We start from the raw sequence: 18,604 nt of genomic DNA on the forward strand, positions 1-18,604 counted from the left end.
AGACGAAGTACCACAGACAGGCCAGAAAGGAGCTAAGTCATTAGCCTGTTTGGCTCCTGATTCAGATGAAACAGTTGTTCCCACAACCTTATTCTGTGATTCCTATGCTAACAACATATTGGATAATATTATCTGCATGCGAAGCCCTCTCTCTACACATTTCCACACGGGAGGCTTTGTAGGTGAATGCTGAGTTATGGAGATAGCCACATGTGTGTTAGTCATGAAAGTACTTTCTGTTTGACCCAATAAAAGTAAGGTTTTGTTCTTTTTTATTGTGGATAATGCTACTGACTGGAAGTCCTCTTTATATACTAATTTATGAACTCTGTTTCTGCACTGTCAATTTCTAAATGGTCTTGCAATTGGCACTGAGTGAAATCAGTTCTTTTAGCAACAACTAATGGATCACCTTTTTTTTTTTTTAAACCCCTAATAATAACCCTTTTTCTCTATTACTTAGAAAAATGTTCTAACGTGCATCTGTTTTAGAAATTGTGCTTCTTTAGGCTTATCAGAGGCATTTAGTTCAGGTGGTGCTTCCATATGGAACAAAGGTAATATTGCTGGTTTGTAGAACCAGTTTGCTATGTTATATACACAAATGTGCTTGGTTGGAACTCAGGAGTCAAAAATCACAATGCAAAAATGCTTATGAGCAAAAGAAAAGGCAGACATGGTAATGGAGTAATTAACTGAAAACCAGATGATTCTTCATTCTGATGGCTGTCTTTTCCTGTGCTTCAAATTCTTTATGAATTACATCTTTTGTTCTTGACATTTAAAACATTTTTGAAGGGGAACTAGTACATCAAATGTGCTGTAGGAAAGTCTTTAAAACAATAAACTAAAAGTCCATGTATACATAGCCAGGCCACCCAAAAGGAAAGAAATAAGAGACACCATGCCAAAGCCTGTTTTTCTCTGGCACAAGAAAAATAACTTTAAGCACCAAATCTTTAGCACTCTTAGTATCCAAATTTTTGACAATCATGTAGGCATTGCTGAATGTTACACTATTAAAATTAGCAATAATATTCTGCTTCTAAATGACATCCTTTAAACTTTAAATAGCTAAAGTACAATAGAACCAGTAGATATAAATCCATATTCCATCTTGGAATTCGTAACAGTACCCTTGTCTACCAAGAGGCACAAATTGGCTGAGGCTTAAGCATGCAATTGTGCCATTGTTTTTACAATCTAGAGAGAAGTGATGAACTTTTCTATGAATGGAAACATGCTTTTTGATGATACACTGTGATCAGTCTTCTGTACATATATAACAGAAAGAGATACTCTTCAAATCACACCTTTGCCTTTTCTTATCCCAATTTGCTTCGAGGTAGTTGTATCCACCTGTTATGCAGCTCTCTATAGGCCAGGTCATCACCATAAGTCTTTATAATGCTAGCTTTCTAAATTACATCATGTGGAATATATTAAAACTTTGTGCACAGAAATAAAACAGGAAAATTACATATTTAAACTTAGCATAAAAATCCACAAAATACCATTAAAAAGAGAAGCATCAAAATCTGTACTGCAAAAATCTCACAATGGTCTGGTGTAAAACATTAACAAAACCAACAAAGAATATGATCAACTTGGGTAATGCTAATGACAATATAAAGACAAATCACAGGACTAGAAATATTTAGAGATCAATCGATAAAATGCTCATTCTTCAGCAGAAAGAATTCTGACATACAAAATAAGGATAGTGCAAGAAGAACTGCCATCTATTTTTCTTCACTTTTGAGATTTTGGTTATGAACCGTACAGCTTGCTAGAGATGCTGTTAAATTCAGATTCCATTCAATAGGATGATTAAGGCACATCTTAATAGGGCTCAAAGAGCAACTTGCTGTGTTCACATCTGATGCATTCAGTTTCTCATCAGCTTTCATTTGTAGCATGCTGGAAAGAAAAAAGTGTAATGCATTTAAGTTTTACTAATTCCAAAGAAATGACAAGCCTTGTCAAAGAAAATTTCAGTAAGATTATCTGGATCTCCAAATATTAGTAAAAGGCGAAAGATTTATAGATCTGAAGAGAAACCAGAGTATGCAAATATTAGGATAGGGAAGGCATTCATCATCCTAACAGTATAGGAGCTTTTTGGTTTTATATATATATATATATATATATATATATATATATATATATAATATGTAATATATAATATATAAATATATATAAAATATATATATATAAAACTTTATTGAACTGAATACTGTGTAAGCTGGTAGTTTGAGTTCACTCCCATATCACTCGGGAGAAAACAGGATGACCTATATGAATTTTATTTGTCTACATCAGAACATTATTTAACTTACTGGCAGGATTCAACCCTTTTAACTTGTCACTGAATGTAGCAGCATGAGAATTGGAGAAAAGCAGGGATTCCTATTTGTTGAGTGCCTACTGTGTTCTAAGCACATCTGCTGCATGCATTATGTTATTTGAATGTCACCGGCAAGGCATACATTCTTATGAGACTCTATGAGTTAGGGATAAATGTCAGGTCTTAACTGGACCAGGCCTGGAATTGGAGACATAACCTCAGCTCGTTTCCCTTATAGCTGGTCTCTGAGATGGATAAGTCACCAGTACAAACATTGTTTGGATGGTGGAATTTCAAGTTGTCCAGACTATCTATGGCCAGTTCCTCAGTGGCAGAGCTGTGGTTCTCTCAGGATGCTCATTCTGGTTGCCTATTCCACTGAACCTTTATATTGATGGAGAAATTGTTGGCTTATGTGGATTTAGATTTGGTTGATCAGAGCTCTTCAGTGCCACTCCCAAAGGCACACCCCATGTTCTGGGTCGCCCATAGTCCCCTGTTCCTCAGTGTCATTCCCACCTAGGAGCCCTGCCCTCCACTCGGCTTAACTAGGTCTGACCCCTAACTCACATCTCCGAATGCATCCTTACGCTTAGTAAAACATGGATGGTGAGCTCTTAAATTCTGTCCAACTGTACCTCTGTGAATTTTCCTACTAGTAATGAAGATATTGAAATATCTAGTGTCTAGAATGTGTAAGTGACTTGGTAAGACTGGACAATAGCAATGTCTGGGCTCTGATTCCTTCTGGAAACCTCAGCCAAATGACTCATGCTGTGTTGTAAGGCAGACCTGTTAGGTCATGCCTTAACACCTCCGGCTGCCATTCTCACTGCTTTGATTTTGATTTTTATAAGCAGATAACAAGACAAAATACAAGCTATAAGTTAGCTTACTCTTCATCAGATCACTTTCATATAAAAAGCTGAAACATGTGACTGATAGGACCTTGATAGTGATAAATCAGGGAGCTAGAGAATCTGGTATTTTCATTTATGTCAAAAATACTGAATTTTGAAAATGTTTTACTAGCTATTGTTAGACTGAGATGCCCAGTGTTCTCAAGGTTTTGTTTTCCAAGTTAGCAAAACTCAAATAAAGCAGGTTTTTTTCCTTCCTACAAAGAATGGTAGTCTTCCTATTTTTATTACTTTTTATTTTTTTATTCTGGTGCTCGTCCTGAGCTTTGAACTCAGGGCCTGGGTGCTATCCCTGAGCTTTTTTTTGGTTTAATCCCTGGCTTTTCGTGGCTATTTGGAGAGAAGAGTCTCACAGTTTTCCTGCCCAGGCTGGCTTCAAGCCATGATCCTCAAATCTGAGCATCCTGAGTAGTTAGGATTACAAGTGTCAGACACTTGTGCCTGGCTACTACTTGAAAGCAATGTTTACTGTGCATTTTTTTTTTTTTTTTGAGAACTCAAGGCAAGCTGTAAAAAAAATACCAGTCCAGGGAAAGCTGGTAGCTAAGCACTGGTTTTAAGTATGAATCTTAAAAAATAAGAACAAATCATGATCATAACACATTTTTGTTCTGCTATGTGTTTAATACTTTAATAACTACATTATTCCTTTTAATACTTTTAAGAGTTATTTAAAAATTTAACTTTCTAGAATCATGTTATTAAAATGTGAGCACAGATACTTTAGGGGTGCACAAAATTGTATACAGGTATGGAAATAAAATACGAGGTGTGAAGGAAGCAACATTGACTATTAATATACAGAGTGAAGTGTTTAATTCATGTACCTTTAAACAAGCAAATACAGTTTGAACATTCCTGACCATTTAGAATACTAAGAATACTGTCTTATGAAATGCTGAAATTAGAGGTATCTGGACATTATATCCAGAAGAAAACTTTTGTTTTTTTTTTGGTCAGTCACGGGGCTTGAATTCTGGGTCTGAGCGCTGTTCCTAAGCTCTTCAGCTGAAGGCTAGCACTCTACCACTTGAGCTACAGTGCCACTTCCGGTTTTCTGGTGGTTTTATTGGAGATAAGAGTTTCACGGACTTTCCTGCCTGGGCTGGCTTTGAACCTCGATCCTCAGATCTCAGCCTCCTGAGTAGCTAGGATTACAAGCATGAGCCACCGGTGCCGGGCCAGAAGAAAACTTCGTAGTTCCTCTCCTCTTCCCCTGGAACTGGGGCTTGAACCCAGGACTCAGGGCCTGGGCTAATGCTGGAGCCACGGCTTCCACTTCTGGCCTTTTGGGTAATTTATTGGAGATAAGAGTTTCACAGACTTTCCTACTCAGGTTGGCTTTGAACTGCTGGTCTTCAGATCTCAGCCTCCTGAATAGCTAGGATTATAGGCGTGAGCCAATGGCACCTGGCTTGTAATTTTTTTTTTTTTTTTTGTGCAAGGATAGCACCCAACCCCAGAGTTCAAGCCCCACGACCGACAAAAGTAAATTTTTTTTTTTACACAGGAAAACAATAGACAATAAATTGCTTTATTTCAGTGTCTTAAGCCCAATCTATGTGGTTCTCTGATGATTCGACTTAAGCAGGTTTTTTTTTTTTCAGTTCTGTTTTGGATGGTGTTTTGTATCTCCACATTGTGTACTTGATTCAACAGCTACACAAAATTCAGTGCAATGGCTATCTCAGTGTGTTTTGTCAGACTTTGTACTCTTTTCTGTTGTTTTAACTTTGTCTAAAATGTCAGTGGCATGTTAAATATTCTTTCGTGTCTAAGAGGCTTACAGTTTATCCCTAGGAGCAGGATAGCTGAGGGAAAAGGTGCTTCCAAAGCTTTGACAGTTACAGAGGTTCCTTTCTTTGCAGGGCAGACACCCCATGGGGGTGCCTGATACCACCGACAGTTCTGAACTCTCTAGAGACCTGCCTATTTCCCCACACATGACAGTTCATAAATTACCTACAGTGAGAGATTATGACAATGCGTTGACACCATGACAATTGGCCTGATAATCGAGATGACAGTCTATACCGGCTATGTATGTGAATAAAGTGAGGCTCCTGTGTGGACAGGGCGAACGACGTGAGATGGCTTGAGACTGTCTTCCGCTACTCAGTGGTGTGTAATTTGGAACGTACAAACTGCATACTTGTGGAGTTCTTTTTGGGCCATGGTGGACCATGAATAGCAAACTGTGGCAAACAAAACAACAGGTAGAGCCAGGCGCTGGTGGCTCACACCTATAATCCTAGCTACTTGGAAACTGAGACCTTAAGGATCACAGTTTGAAGCCAGCCTGGGCAGGAGAGTCCTTGAGCCTCTTATCTCCAATAAACTACACTGAAAATGCTGGAAGTGGTGCTGTGGCTTAAGTGGTAGAGTGCAAGCCTTGGGCAAAAGGCATTCAGAGTTAGGATTAGGGCCTAGGCCCACAGTTCAAGCCCCAGGACCAGCCAAAATATAAAAAAGTGGTGTTTTAATTTGCATTTCTCGTAAGAGAAAGCTAAACACAGTTCATGTGTAGCAGCAACCGTTGTACCATCCCATGTTCTGTCAGTTGGGGCAGTGGTGTTTATCTTGTTGATAATTAGCTGTGACAACGAATCCTTTCTACTAGTGATTTACAATCCTACTCCCTCCTAACCTGTTCAATTTATTACCTGTTTGTATCTGCTGATGTATCTATTCTAAATTCTTTGTCACCATGTTTTTTTTTAAAAGGAGCTAAGAACTTTAAACTCATTTGTTCTTTATGGTAAATATCATACATAATAATTTGCAGTAGGCCACCCATAGTGAGACCAATTGGTCTTCAATTGGAGAGGACAGTTGTCACCATGTTTTAACAATGTTTTATTTCATGACTTTGGTGTTTTTATACCATAATTAGGACCCCAAAGCAAGTGTTTAAGTCATAGGGCAAAATGGATTTCTCTCTATCTTGGATTCCGGTGACCGTCTAGCAACAGTGTGAGTGCTACTTGAAGATGAAGTGTTGCGGAAATGGAAAAGACTTGGGTTCAAGTTTGGATGACATCAATGATCAGTCCCTGACATCAGACAGTAGTCTAAATATCCTTTGGCCTAATTTTCATCTGTGGGGAAAAAGTCGAGACACTTTTTCTGCTTATCTTACAAGATTATGATGGCCCACGGAGAGCCACTTAGAATGCTTTGAAAGCTACAAGCTGTTATGTACAACTGCAAATTTTGTTCAATCTTGCCTGTTTTGGTGAAGGGAAAAGAAGCTGGAGAAGAAATACTATTCTATTTACCGAAGAAGGGCCTAGATGGGAGGAGACAGTAGTAGCAAGGTCAGAGACTGAAATGGTCACTACACATCTAAATATTAAAAAATTTCACTAATTGCAGAGTCCTGAGCTCATTTCTACCATATGAATGGAAGTGTAAAAAGTATGTGCATTTACAATGTGTTCCTTTTGAAGGTCATAAATGGCCAAACAATTACCATTTGTGATCTAAATGATCATTGGTAGTTCTATATTTGAGAAAAATAATGTCTAAGAATTTAGGCCGGTTTTCCACGTATTACTGGAGAGGTGTAGTGGCTCTTTCCTGTCACAGAGGGTAAATTTCCCTGTCAGCTAGCCAACTTGAAGGAATCAATTTTGGTATGACTCAACAGGTATGAAAGTGTGATTTATAAAAGATGCTACTACCACACACTGTAGCTCACCTCCTAGCTAGCTACTCAGGAGGCTAAGATCTGAGGACCATTGTTTGAAGCCAGCCCAGGCAGAAAAGTCTGAGAGACTCTTACCTCCAATTAACCACCAAAAAGCCAGAAGTGGTGCTGTGGCTCAAGTAGAAGAGTGCTAACCTTGAGCAAAAAATGCTCAGGACCCGCACACTGGTCCTGAGTTCAAGCCCCAGGACTGGCAAAAAACAAAAACAAACAAAAGAACACAAGTTATTACATGCCAGGCAGGGTGCTAAGTGTTATCACATTACCTCATCCAGTCCTCTAACCAACATCTACCAAAAGCGTGAGAAAAGTGACATACCTAAGCCTCACAACTAACGTATGGAAACCATCTGCCACCAACTACCCTGTGCTGCAGACTGAACTTGTGAGTTGCAATTCTACCATGATTCCCTCCTCAGTATCCACGATTGATTTCTTCAAGTACCCTTTGTACCACATATCTGTTCTACAGGCTTTACACACAACCCCAAGGGATACCAGACACCCTATCTAGGACAGCCATGTTTAAACATGAAGTTTCATCAAAGCACTAACTGAATAAGGAACAGCTATTGTTACCCTTCAATTCCTCAAAGGGCATAGCCTGACATATTCTTTCGTTTTGGTCCGGTCGTGGGGCCTGAACTCTGGGCCTGGGCGCTGTCCCTCAGCTCTTTAGCTCAAGGCTAGTGCTCTACCACTTGAGCCACAGCACCACTTCCGGCTTTTTTTTTTTATGCTTATGTGGTGCTGAGGAATGGAACCCAGGGCCTCAAGCATGCAAGGCAAGCGCTCTACCACTGAGCCACCTTCCCAGCCCTAGCCTGACATATTCTTGAGAGCTTCCAGAGTGTTCTTGAGGTCGAGTTTCAGGGGAGAGATAAGTTGGAGAGATAAGTTGGATGCATACACAGATACAGTAGATTATGACACAGGATTTGAAATGTGTGTGTGTGTGTGTATACATATATATGAATGATCTGGCACCATCAAATTGGAACTCCAATGGTTTCTCCAAATTCTGGATAACTAGTTTCCTTTCTTCTGGAAATGGTTATCTGTGAAATGTTTACGCAGTGGAAATTTACTGAATAGCTGTTAAGGTTCAGCGTATTCTGTAACCTGAAAACTCCGTCAATCTATCTAGATAGGTTGTTAAAGGCACATGAACCTTCATGAAGTAGGAAGGTGTACTGTCATCTTTTTGACTCAGCAAGGAGTTATTAAAATGAAGGCTCTCCCTGTGACTATGACTGTAGTGGTTCTTGGGTTCCAGAAAGCTTAGATGAGGACCTTGCCACAAAGCAAGGCCCCTCAGTGCTAGGTGGAGCCCTGGTCACCAGCAGGTCCACAGAGACACACCTGAGAACGTAGGGGAATCCAAAGAGGCTGTGAGAGTGTCTGTTTTCCAGGGTTTGGAAGTAGGCCAGGAGAGACCGTATTTATGAATTAGCAGAGTGCAGACACAGTATGCACTAAACATAAAAGGAATGAAAAGTGCTAAAGAACTGCAGAGAAACCAATAAACAAAGGCAAAGGGCTTCTGAAACCCAGCGGCAATGCTGGAAACTTCTCAAATACTGGCCCCTTGCCTCAAACCTAAACCACATCTGTAGACATCCCTTCCCTCTGTATTGTCTTCTGATGGGAGTAGAATTTGCAGGTGGGCACATGGACCTTGAAGTCAGACACAGCTGGAACTTAAGCTACTTAATTTCTTCAAGTTACTGAATTCCTCTGACCTACATTAAATTCCTCCTCTGTAAAATGGGTAAATAGTATTTGTGACTGTGTTATAGATCATTGCAAGGAATAAAAAACACACATGCATACAAAGAACTGCAGAGAAGCGTAAGATTAATTCAACAGGTGGCAGAAACAGTGTTAGATGAAGGTTTTAGTAAGTTGGGGGGGGGGAGGATTTGTAGGGCCTGGGTTCTGATCCTGAATTCAATCCAGTATTTGTTCCTCCCTCTATCAGTTCAGTTTAACTAGAGAGCAAACATAATGGAGGTTGCTCCTTTAGGTCAGTGTGATCATTAAATGACTTTATGCCAAGTAGAGAAATTATGATCCATGAGAAATAAAACCTTTGTCTCACTGACTGGCTACACGGTTAATAAAAGTGACCTAATGTTATTATAATTAGCACAGAAAATTACTGGAAATGACAGGTTATGTATGATGTTTCCGCAGTGCCCTTGTAGGCAGATAAGACAATGGTTTAATTTGAATATAAGTTAATCTTTAATCTCTAGGTTTAAGTGGGAGTAGGAGTGAAATGTAAAAGCAGTTAAGATCTAGCCACACAGACAGGTTCTGCCAGGGTGATGATGAGGTCTAAATCTTTTGTCTTGTGAAGATTTTAAGTTTTAGGGTTTTTTTTATTATTGTTTTTAAGATTTAATCTTAAAAGCAAATTTTTCCAGTGGGAAAGCTTCAGTAGATAAAGCAGAGGATTTTACAGACTTTTATTTGCCTGTGATTATCTGATTATTATTGTGTTAGAGGACTGGGAAAGCATGGTGGTGAAGACCAAGACCAGGTAACAAGTCCAGTAGCCTTGGTGTGTAAACCTTGAGATGGTTTGACCCCAAAACAGCCTAGGCTCAAAGCTTGCTTTCCAAATGACACTATTGGCTATGTGCGTATGATCAGATAAAATGATGTTTATTGAAATGAAGAAGAAATGGAAACAAGAGGTCTTTGTTGTGTTGGTTTCCCCCCCTCCCTTGGTCATTGTTTTTGATTTCTGTATCTTTTGTCTTGTATGTTAAGTTGATTTGTTTTGGGGAGGGAAAGGGTGAGCACAGAAATGGTGGCAAAAAGGGTGAGCAAATGTGGCAGTGCTACTCACCGGACACTACGTTGAAAATGAACTATAAATTTGTGTGTGGGGGGAGGGGGTTGGCATGGAAAAACTGGGAGAAAGTGAGGAAGTGACACTGTTAAAAAAGAAAGGTACTCACTGGCTGACTTATGTAGCTGCTACCCCTCTGTAATCACCTTTACAATAATAAAGGCATAGTGTAACGAGAGAGAGAGAGAGAGAGAGAGAGAGAATTCGGTCATAATCACCCTCTTGAAGGGGTTAATGCTCATCTTATGGAGTACGTCCGGGGCCTGGTTGGAGCAAATTAGTTTTCAAAAGAGTAGGTTGTTACAAATAACAGCCTGGCTCCTCTCCCTCCCCTCTCTGTGCATCTCACATGCACATGTGTGTGCACACGCTCCTACTAGTCATGCTGTCCACCTTGAAGTCTTCCTTAGAAGTCCATGGAAACATCATGCTCTTGGGACTTCCACAACTGTGAGCTAAATACGAAATCCCTTCTTCATAGATGATCTAACTTCAGGTATTTTGTTATAGAAACACAACATGGATGATGACAGTCCTACATTTGCAATGTACTCCAATCAGTTTCATAAAAGGGACATTAAGAACTTCATTTCACAACGATGGAGAGGTATGATTAAGGACTCAGTGTGAGATGGGGAGGGCGCACCAAACCACACAGCCAGCCATTCACACGACAGCCACAACAGAAAGACTAGCTTTCTGCTGGAACTGCGGGGTCTGCCTGAACTTTTAGAAAGACAAATTATAGTCAGGTCAAGGGCATAAAATACCAATCGTGTTCAGAAACCAATGAGCAGTGTGCACCGCTATGCGATTGTGAAGTGGCCCGTGGCACTGCGATACAGGAATGCACAATTTTCCCTTCATTTCTCAGTGATTTTGTGTATCAGTGCAACACACCGCACCATGCCTCAAGCAATTGGTTGCCATATACAAATAATAAATGTATACACTATTCTGATACCTAGATAGAACATGAGAGATTTTTAATATGAAGAGTATTTAGCAAGTTGGCAACTTTAAATAATGTGAACTTACAAACTAGAACATGGTATGATTTAAAATGTTTCTGGATCCTGTATGTTCATTTTTTTTCTTTTCTGGTTGTGGGGCTTGAACTCTGGGCACTGTCTCTCAGCTCTTTAGCTTAAGACTAGCCCTCTACCACTTGAGCCACAACACCACTTCTGGTTTTCTGGTGGTTTATCGGAGATAAGTCTCATGGATTTTCCTGCTGGGGCTGGGTTTAAACTGTGATCCTCAGATCTCAGTCTCCCGAGTAGCTGGAATTACAGGTGTGAGCCACCAGCACCCATCTTTTTTGATAAACTGTCTAGAGAAAATGGATTACATTAATAGTTGCATTTGACTTTATTCTTAAAGTCAACCTCTTTGCTTTATCCTTTTCCCCATTCTGTGTCACCCATGCAACCAGACTGGGTCGAGTATGTTAGCAAAAACCAAAGAACCTTGAGTTTGCTTGGAAAAACTTGCTGGGTACATGTGAAGGGCACTGTGGTCTCTCCTGACAGCCGGCTAACCCCACAAATTGTGAGAAACACCCCAAATAAACACCCAGCTTTTTTCCCCAATCACGAGTAAATGCCTAATGATAAGTGTTGGAGCTGGGTATGGTACTGCACACCTGTATCATACTGTCTTCAGAAGACTGAGGCACATTGTTTGAGGCTAACTTTGACTACATAACAAGAACTTCGCCCAGTCCAAAACTTAGAATGAGCATTGTTTTCAGTCTAGTATTATTGGGGGCATAAACAGAATTTTTTTTTTTTTTAAATCGGTTATGGGGCTTGAACTCTGGGCCTGAGCACTAGCCCTAAGCTCTACAGTTAAAGGTGAGCACTCTACTACTTGAGCCACAGTACCACTTCCAGTGTTCTGGTGTTTAAATGGAGGTAAGAGTCTCATAGACTTTCCTGCCCGGGCTGGCTTTGAACCGAGATCCTCATTATCTCAGCCTCCTGAGTAGCTAGGATTATAGGTGCGAGCCAATGGTTTCCAGCCATCTTTTCGTTAAATCAGTGTAAGACCTCAACCTTCAAAACTTACATCTGTTATTTGCCTCAAGTTAACCCTTTTAGAACCAGATTATGTTAACGAATGATCTTATCCTTGCTGTTGCCATTTCCTTCTGTCTTCACTCCTAGGAGTCCAATCTGGCTTCTGATACTTTCACTACATGAAAACAGAACCTACTAAAGCCATCCCTGACCTCATTTATAAATGATCTTTAATTCCAGTCAGTCACGAAGATGGAACTGCATTCCAAGGGCAGGAGGAGGAGGAAGACAGGGAGGAGAAAGGGGGAGAAGGGGAGGAGGAAAGGGAGGGAAAGGGAGAGGAGGAAAGGAAGGGAAATGGAGAGGAGGAAAAGGAGGATACCAGTCTTTTCTGCCCAGTGAGGGCGCAGTACGAAGGCTGTCGCTGTTCAAGCCAGGAGGAAAATCTTCACCAGAAGTCAAACTGTGCTAGGCCTTGAGCTGGGCCTCAGCCCCACACTGGGATTTCTGCGGTTTAAGATGCAGTATGTGGTATTCGTGTGGCAGCCCAAGCAGACTAAGATACCTTCTTGAAACACATCTTTTGGCCTCTGAGATGAAACACGTTATTGACTTTTCCATTGCAAGCTGACCTGTTCTTTTTATAATTATTTTATTTATTTATTTATTTTTTGTGAACACACAAGCTGACCTGTTTTTTCTTTTTAAGCTGACCTGTTCTTAACTAGACGATCCTTCAGGATTCCTCAAAGATGAGTCTGAAATTTTTTTTCTTTTCTGTGTTGTATGTAGGTGCGTGCGTGCATGTGCGTGTGTGTGTGCCCACACACATACCAATTCCTGAGGCTTGAACTCAGGGCTTGGGCACAGTCTCCTAGCATTTTTGTTCAAGGCTTGTACCTTACCACTGAAGCCACAGCTCTACTTTAAGCGTTTTTGATAGTTAACTGGAAAAGAGTCTCACAGACTTTCGTCTAGGCTGGCTTCGAACCACATTCTTCAGATCTCAGCCTTCTAAGCAGCTAGGATTACAGGCATGAAGCACTGGTCCCAGCCTCATTTTCCTTTTTAACAGTTTATCTGAAGAATACCTGACCATGCCACAGACTGGATATGGCTTGAGCTGTCCGCTAAGAGCTTGCGTGCTTTGTTTGGTCCCCAGTGTGGTGGCCTTGTGGCCTAGTAGAAGGTAACTGAGTCACTGCCCTCCCAGGGTCTACTGCACTCCTCCCAGCAGCCCGGTTCTCAGTGGGCTGTTATAAAGGGAAGCCACCCCACATGCTCGCCCTCGTTCATGGGGTCAATTCCCTTTCTGCTTCTTGGCCTCGTTGCAGTGCAGCCACAGATACCATTACCAAAAGCTGAACAGAAGTGGCCACCTCACCTTGAACGTCCAGCCTCAAAAACTGGGTAAGGAAACTTGTTTTCTTCAAAAAGCATCAGCCTCAGGTATTTTGTGATAGCCTCAGAAAATGGACTATACTATACTAAAGCACCAATAGTAATAACGTGTTTGTGGGTTTTATCAGAAGCAGAATACATGACAATAGCACAGCTACACTGTAATAAACTTTGATGTGCAGTGTAAGTCTTACAGCAACCATTGTGTGTGTGTGTGTTGGTCCTGGGGCTTGGACTCAGGGCCTGGGCATTGATCCTGAGGTTTTTTTGTTCAAGCTTGAACATGATCCTCAGATCTCAACCTCCCAAGTAGCTAGGATAAGACATTAACCATCAGCACATAGCTTCAGATATTATTTTTTCAAAGTAAATTAAGAGACTGAATAGAATAAAATGTATTCTGATTCAAAAGAAGGCAAGAGGAAAAACAGGTGACCAATTAATAGATAACATAAATAGAAAATGTAGTTTGACTGATTTAAATCCAATTAAGGTGAGATGTGAAGGTTATGCATGTGATACTAGCTACTTGGGAGGCCAAGTTCAGGAGGATCACGGTTCAAGGCCAGCATGGACAAAAAGTTAGTGAGAAGGGGCGCTGGTGGCTCACACCTGTAATCCTAGCTACTCAGGAGGCTGAGATCTGAGGACCACAGTTCAAAGCCAGCCCTGGCAGGAAAGTCTGTGATACTCTTTTTTTTTTTTTAATTTATAATAGCATTTTATTTACTGTGATACTCTTATCTCCAATAAACCACTAGCGAACCAGAAGTGGCGCTGTGGCTCAAGTGGTAGAGCGCTAGCCTTGAGCTGAAGAGCTGAGGGACAGTGCCCAGGCCCAGAGTTTAAGCCCCACGACCACCACCAACAAAAATGTTAGGGAGATTCCCATCTCCCAAGTGCTAGAATGGCAGTTGTATACCACTATACATGGTAGAGACAAACACAGCAGAATGAATGTACTAAGAAAATGTACAGGTACAGGATTCTAAAATTTAACTCTTTATGTCATAACACAGAAATAAAAGTAGCAAATGAGTGAACTTCCCAGGTTGTATGGAACTTGGTGTGGGTTTTCAAGGTTCAGCAAGGTTCCTATTGCTGAATTTTACATTAAAATATCTATCTCCAGTTCAGACACAATTAAGACTATGTATAAATAAAGTGATCAGAATGTGATCATTTTTGGTTTACTTAATAGTAAAAGCCTTTATACTTTTGACTTCATGTGCAAACAACTATAAAGTTAATTCGTGTACTCGATTTGAAGATCTTTGCAACAAAGATCTTCAAATCGAGTACACGAATTAACTTTATAGTTGTATTCTTTTTGGAAATACCACAATAAAACAAAGTTTATCAGGGAATGATCATGCTCCCCATTTGTTCTATGAATATAAAGAATTATGACATACAAAAAATTTGAGAAAGGTAGCTCAGGCTAATTACGCAAACTATGCCCAAACACAAACTATGATGGTGGGCCATGGTGACTCAGTGAGAAATAAGAGGATGACTGGTCATTTCAAGCCTGACTAGATCTCAGGAACCCTGGCTCTCAAAGCACCTTGGGAAAAACAAGGACAAGGCTTTGTGTTCCTTGGAATCCATCTCTGGCACACTTGTGTAGCAATCTAGATTAAGGTGACTGTGAAACATCTGAAAAGGTCATTTGTGTTTGTTTTTTTTTTTCAGGGCTTGAACGCAAGAACCTGGGTGCAATACCTGAGCTTTGGGCTCAAGGCTAGATAGAGCTCTACCACTTGAGCCACAGCTCCATTTCTGACCCAAACAGGGTTAACAATGAAACGAACACTTTTTTAAGTCATCTTAGAATGCAACTCAGTGTCAAAGTGTCACCTGAATTCTACATGTTTATTATGCTAATTTAAAATTTTAGAATGAGTAGCATTAGTCTATGGTAGAACTCTTTTTAATAGGTATGATCCATTTTAGGCCAGTATCACCTCAAAACTCCTCAGGAACTGGCCCTTCACTAACCTCATTTCCTATTCCCTCCCCCAATCTGTATTTTGTGCTACTACTTGAAAACTCAGCTCCTTACTGTTCACAGAGTGAAGCTGATCTATTCTTGATGTGTTATCTGTCCTTCTCCAACCATATGGAGAACCCAACTACCACTGCATGTAAGCTCCCATCTTCCTTGAGTCTACATGGCAACAGGAATAAAACCAAGCAGCTACTCAGACTCAATCTCTATCTGATACTTGTTTCTATTTTTCTTTTCTCCTTTTCTTCTTTGTCAGTGATACTAGGTTTGAACTCAGTGCTTTCTGTTTGCCAATGAATCAGGCCCCCAGCCTAGAATTTTGTACTTCTTTAGACAATTTCAAACTTTTCCCAGTAGCCAATCCTATATATTACTCCTAGATTGCATCCTAACTCACAGAAAATGAACTCTAACATCTCAACGTTCTGTCCATGAAGTACTGACGTGTAAAATAATGGGAGCACGCGTTATTCCCATTATTTTCTTGTAAGGCAAGTGAACCTCATGGCCACAACCAACTTCTAATAATTCTCCATAATGAATCACCTCAAGGGCCTCGCCTCACCCTTACCACGTGGAATCTCACTGTGGTCTGGTCCTCCTTCGGTTTTTTACCGGCTCTGTCTCACTGAGATCAGAACAAATTTGAAAACATGCTTTCAACCCTAGTTTAATCGCTCCTCTCTTTGTAACCATACCTAGGTTCCTGTGCTAATTTTTCTCGGTTCCTTTAGTATTAAGACTTCCTCTGTTTCTAAAGTGCTAAGGTAACCAACCTCTTGTTACTAAATTCATTGAAATAATTTTAGGGCTCTTTTTGATGGATGTTTTATCAACAGGTTACTATATTCCTTTCTTAAAACACATTTCCCTTTACCATACTTCAGCTTGCTTTCCTTCCCCTCTCCCCCTCTTTTTTATTTTTGCAGTTCTGGGATTTAACTAAGTGCCTCACACTTGCATACTACCACTTAAGTCATGCTCACCAATACTCTTATTTTAGGTTGTTTTCCAGGTAGGGTTTTTGTGCTAGCTATGTCTGGACTGCCTTCAAACTATGATCCTCTTACTTTCTTACTTTTTAAAATTATTTATACTGACTGACTGACTGACCTCTTCTATCTCATAAGCTCCTGGAGATAGGCATGCACCACCATGCTTATTTGTGAGTCTTGTTAACTTGTGTTGGGCTGGCCTCAAACTGCAGCCATCCTCCTGCAGTGGGGTTCCAGCATATGACCGTGAGCCCAAGCCTCGTCACTGGACTACTATCAACAGTCTCTTTCTGTGCACAATTTTTCTGCCTCTGTGTCTTTGGAGATCTGAGATCCTGAGCTCTTTCAGTCTTACACTAAGTTAATGTCTTCCACTCTTTGTGCTTCATTTGCTGCCTCAAACTCCATCTCCACTCAGGCCTCATTTCTGAGCAACACACATGACCTATCAGCTCCCTAAAGATCTTCTCTTGGATATTCCACTGGCTACCAGAGTGTGTCTATGTCAGTGAATGTTGATCTCTCTAAAAGTTCAAGGCAGAACCTTCATATTATCCTGTACTCTTCCCATACTCTAAGACACTGATCTGCTTCTTAGGGTTTGGCTAACCCTCTTCATTTCCATTACTTACTGCTAAATTGAGACTTCAAACATTTTTTCTTCTTTAGCTGATATTCTGCCCTCACAATTTGCTCTACATTTTCTTTAGTAGCTTTATCAGTTATCATTTTCCCCTCCCAACCTGCCAAATCCATGCTCTATGATTTCTATTTTATACCTCAATGAAATTACTCAGTGTTGGGAATAAATTTACTTTCTTTTATTGCCCTTATTTTTCCCCATATAATGTGCTGTGTGATATACTGCTGTGCTCAGTTCTAATATTTGGGCATCCTTCAAGTCTCAGCTTACACATGACAAGTGAAGATACATTTGGGCTCAGGCTCTGTCCTACACTTCCTTCCCCGCTTTCTGGCCACACCACGTTTCATTTTCCTAGCCCATGGGATGGCAACTGTACATGTTCAAACACCATGACTTTGGCTCGATTGGCAACTGTACATGTTCAAACACCATGACTTTGGCTCGATTCCTAAGACACATAATATCCTCCTCGAGGTGCACATCACACTCTAGTTATTGACGAAATAAATGTTAAAAGATCCTGTTTTCTCAATTAGATGGAAAGGGAACTTTGTGAATTTATATTATAGGCATGCATTATCCCACAGGAGATAATCTCCTTCTCTTTCCATGTGCATACTTAATTCGAAGCAGTTCAAATGTGGTAAAGTATAAAACTTTAAAACCCATCGGTATTAAACTGTATTTAGATAATTAACATCAAAATGTACAAAATCAGACATTCATGATAGAAATAATATTTCTAATACAAATATTCCAAAATTCTTATAGTCATACAAATTTTTCTAGAAAAGTCCTATTAAGTCTCTCAAGTCTTCAGTCACTAGTCTATGAAGAAGAAAAACACACACAAGGATAATCATGAGTTTTAGTGTCATTTCCTAAACAGCAAAAAGAAAAATGAGAAAAATGAGAAAAGAAAAAGGAAAAAACAAACAAACCAAAACACTGGAAGCAAACATTTAAAAGCCAGATAAAAATAACACGTCACTATAAATACATCTGTATAAGAATAATGTCTTGGTTGATTGATTAAAAAAAGAATGTTAAAAAACAAAGAAGGAAAGTTATCAGTTAAAGATAAGTAATAGTTTAAGCAGAACAGGAAACAGTACTAGTAATTTAAAAAAGGACAAAGAGGGAAAGCAACCTTTCATATGAGGCTAACATTTTTTTTTCCAATACCCTAAAAGGATTTTAACACTAATTTGACAAATGAATAGATCTCTTCCATCTTTCGTTTTTAGGATGATCTCATAGTTAGTGGTAAGGAATCATAGTACAATTAACCTTATATTTGATGCATAGGAAAATACAATGGTTATGTTGCTGAAAGGATAAAATACGGTTCTGTTGTAAAATGAATGAATGCAAATTACCTTTAATAAACTGTAACCACATGAAATGAGGATGGTACAGAGAATTAAAAATGAAACTTTACATTTTATTCCTCATAAAAATACATATGCATATTTTTTGGTAAATATTACTATTAGGTTAGGTTCTTGCCCTTTTAATTCCCCAACACAGTATATGTTATAATGATGTTTTCAGCTATCTACTAAATAAACAAAGGTTATTCTTTCTGGTCTTAATCATCTTTCATAATGGAGATTCTACTTTGACTTCCTTCAAAGTTTTTAATCATTTCATGTTAGACATTTGAAATTTTAATAATTACATGCTTATTATTA

At 39.7% G+C, this 18,604-nt stretch overlaps 1 protein-coding gene across 5 annotated transcripts in view; it reads right to left on the bottom strand.

The window, feature by feature from the left end:
* Nucleotides 1-276: 276 nt before the first annotated feature.
* The window catches only part of Lcorl (ligand dependent nuclear receptor corepressor like), a 103,214-nt gene continuing 84,886 nt past the window's right edge, over nt 277-18,604 (bottom strand). For 2 of the 5 annotated variants that reach the window (XM_042674766.1, XM_042674763.1), the window contains one exon: nt 1,821-1,920. In XM_042674766.1, the coding sequence (XP_042530700.1) occupies nt 1,907-1,920 (14 nt within the window). In that variant the 3' untranslated portion in view covers nt 1,821-1,906. Of the gene's footprint in view, nt 1,921-17,578; nt 17,792-18,604 lie in introns of those variants that run through there. The other 3 variants (XM_042674765.1, XM_042674762.1, XM_042674761.1) reach the window with 3 other exon arrangements.

The sequence above is a fragment of the Dipodomys spectabilis genome, unplaced genomic scaffold (assembly GCF_019054845.1).
Source record: "Dipodomys spectabilis isolate Male_0828 unplaced genomic scaffold, ASM1905484v1 ptg000021l, whole genome shotgun sequence".
NCBI lineage: Eukaryota > Metazoa > Chordata > Mammalia > Rodentia > Heteromyidae > Dipodomys > Dipodomys spectabilis.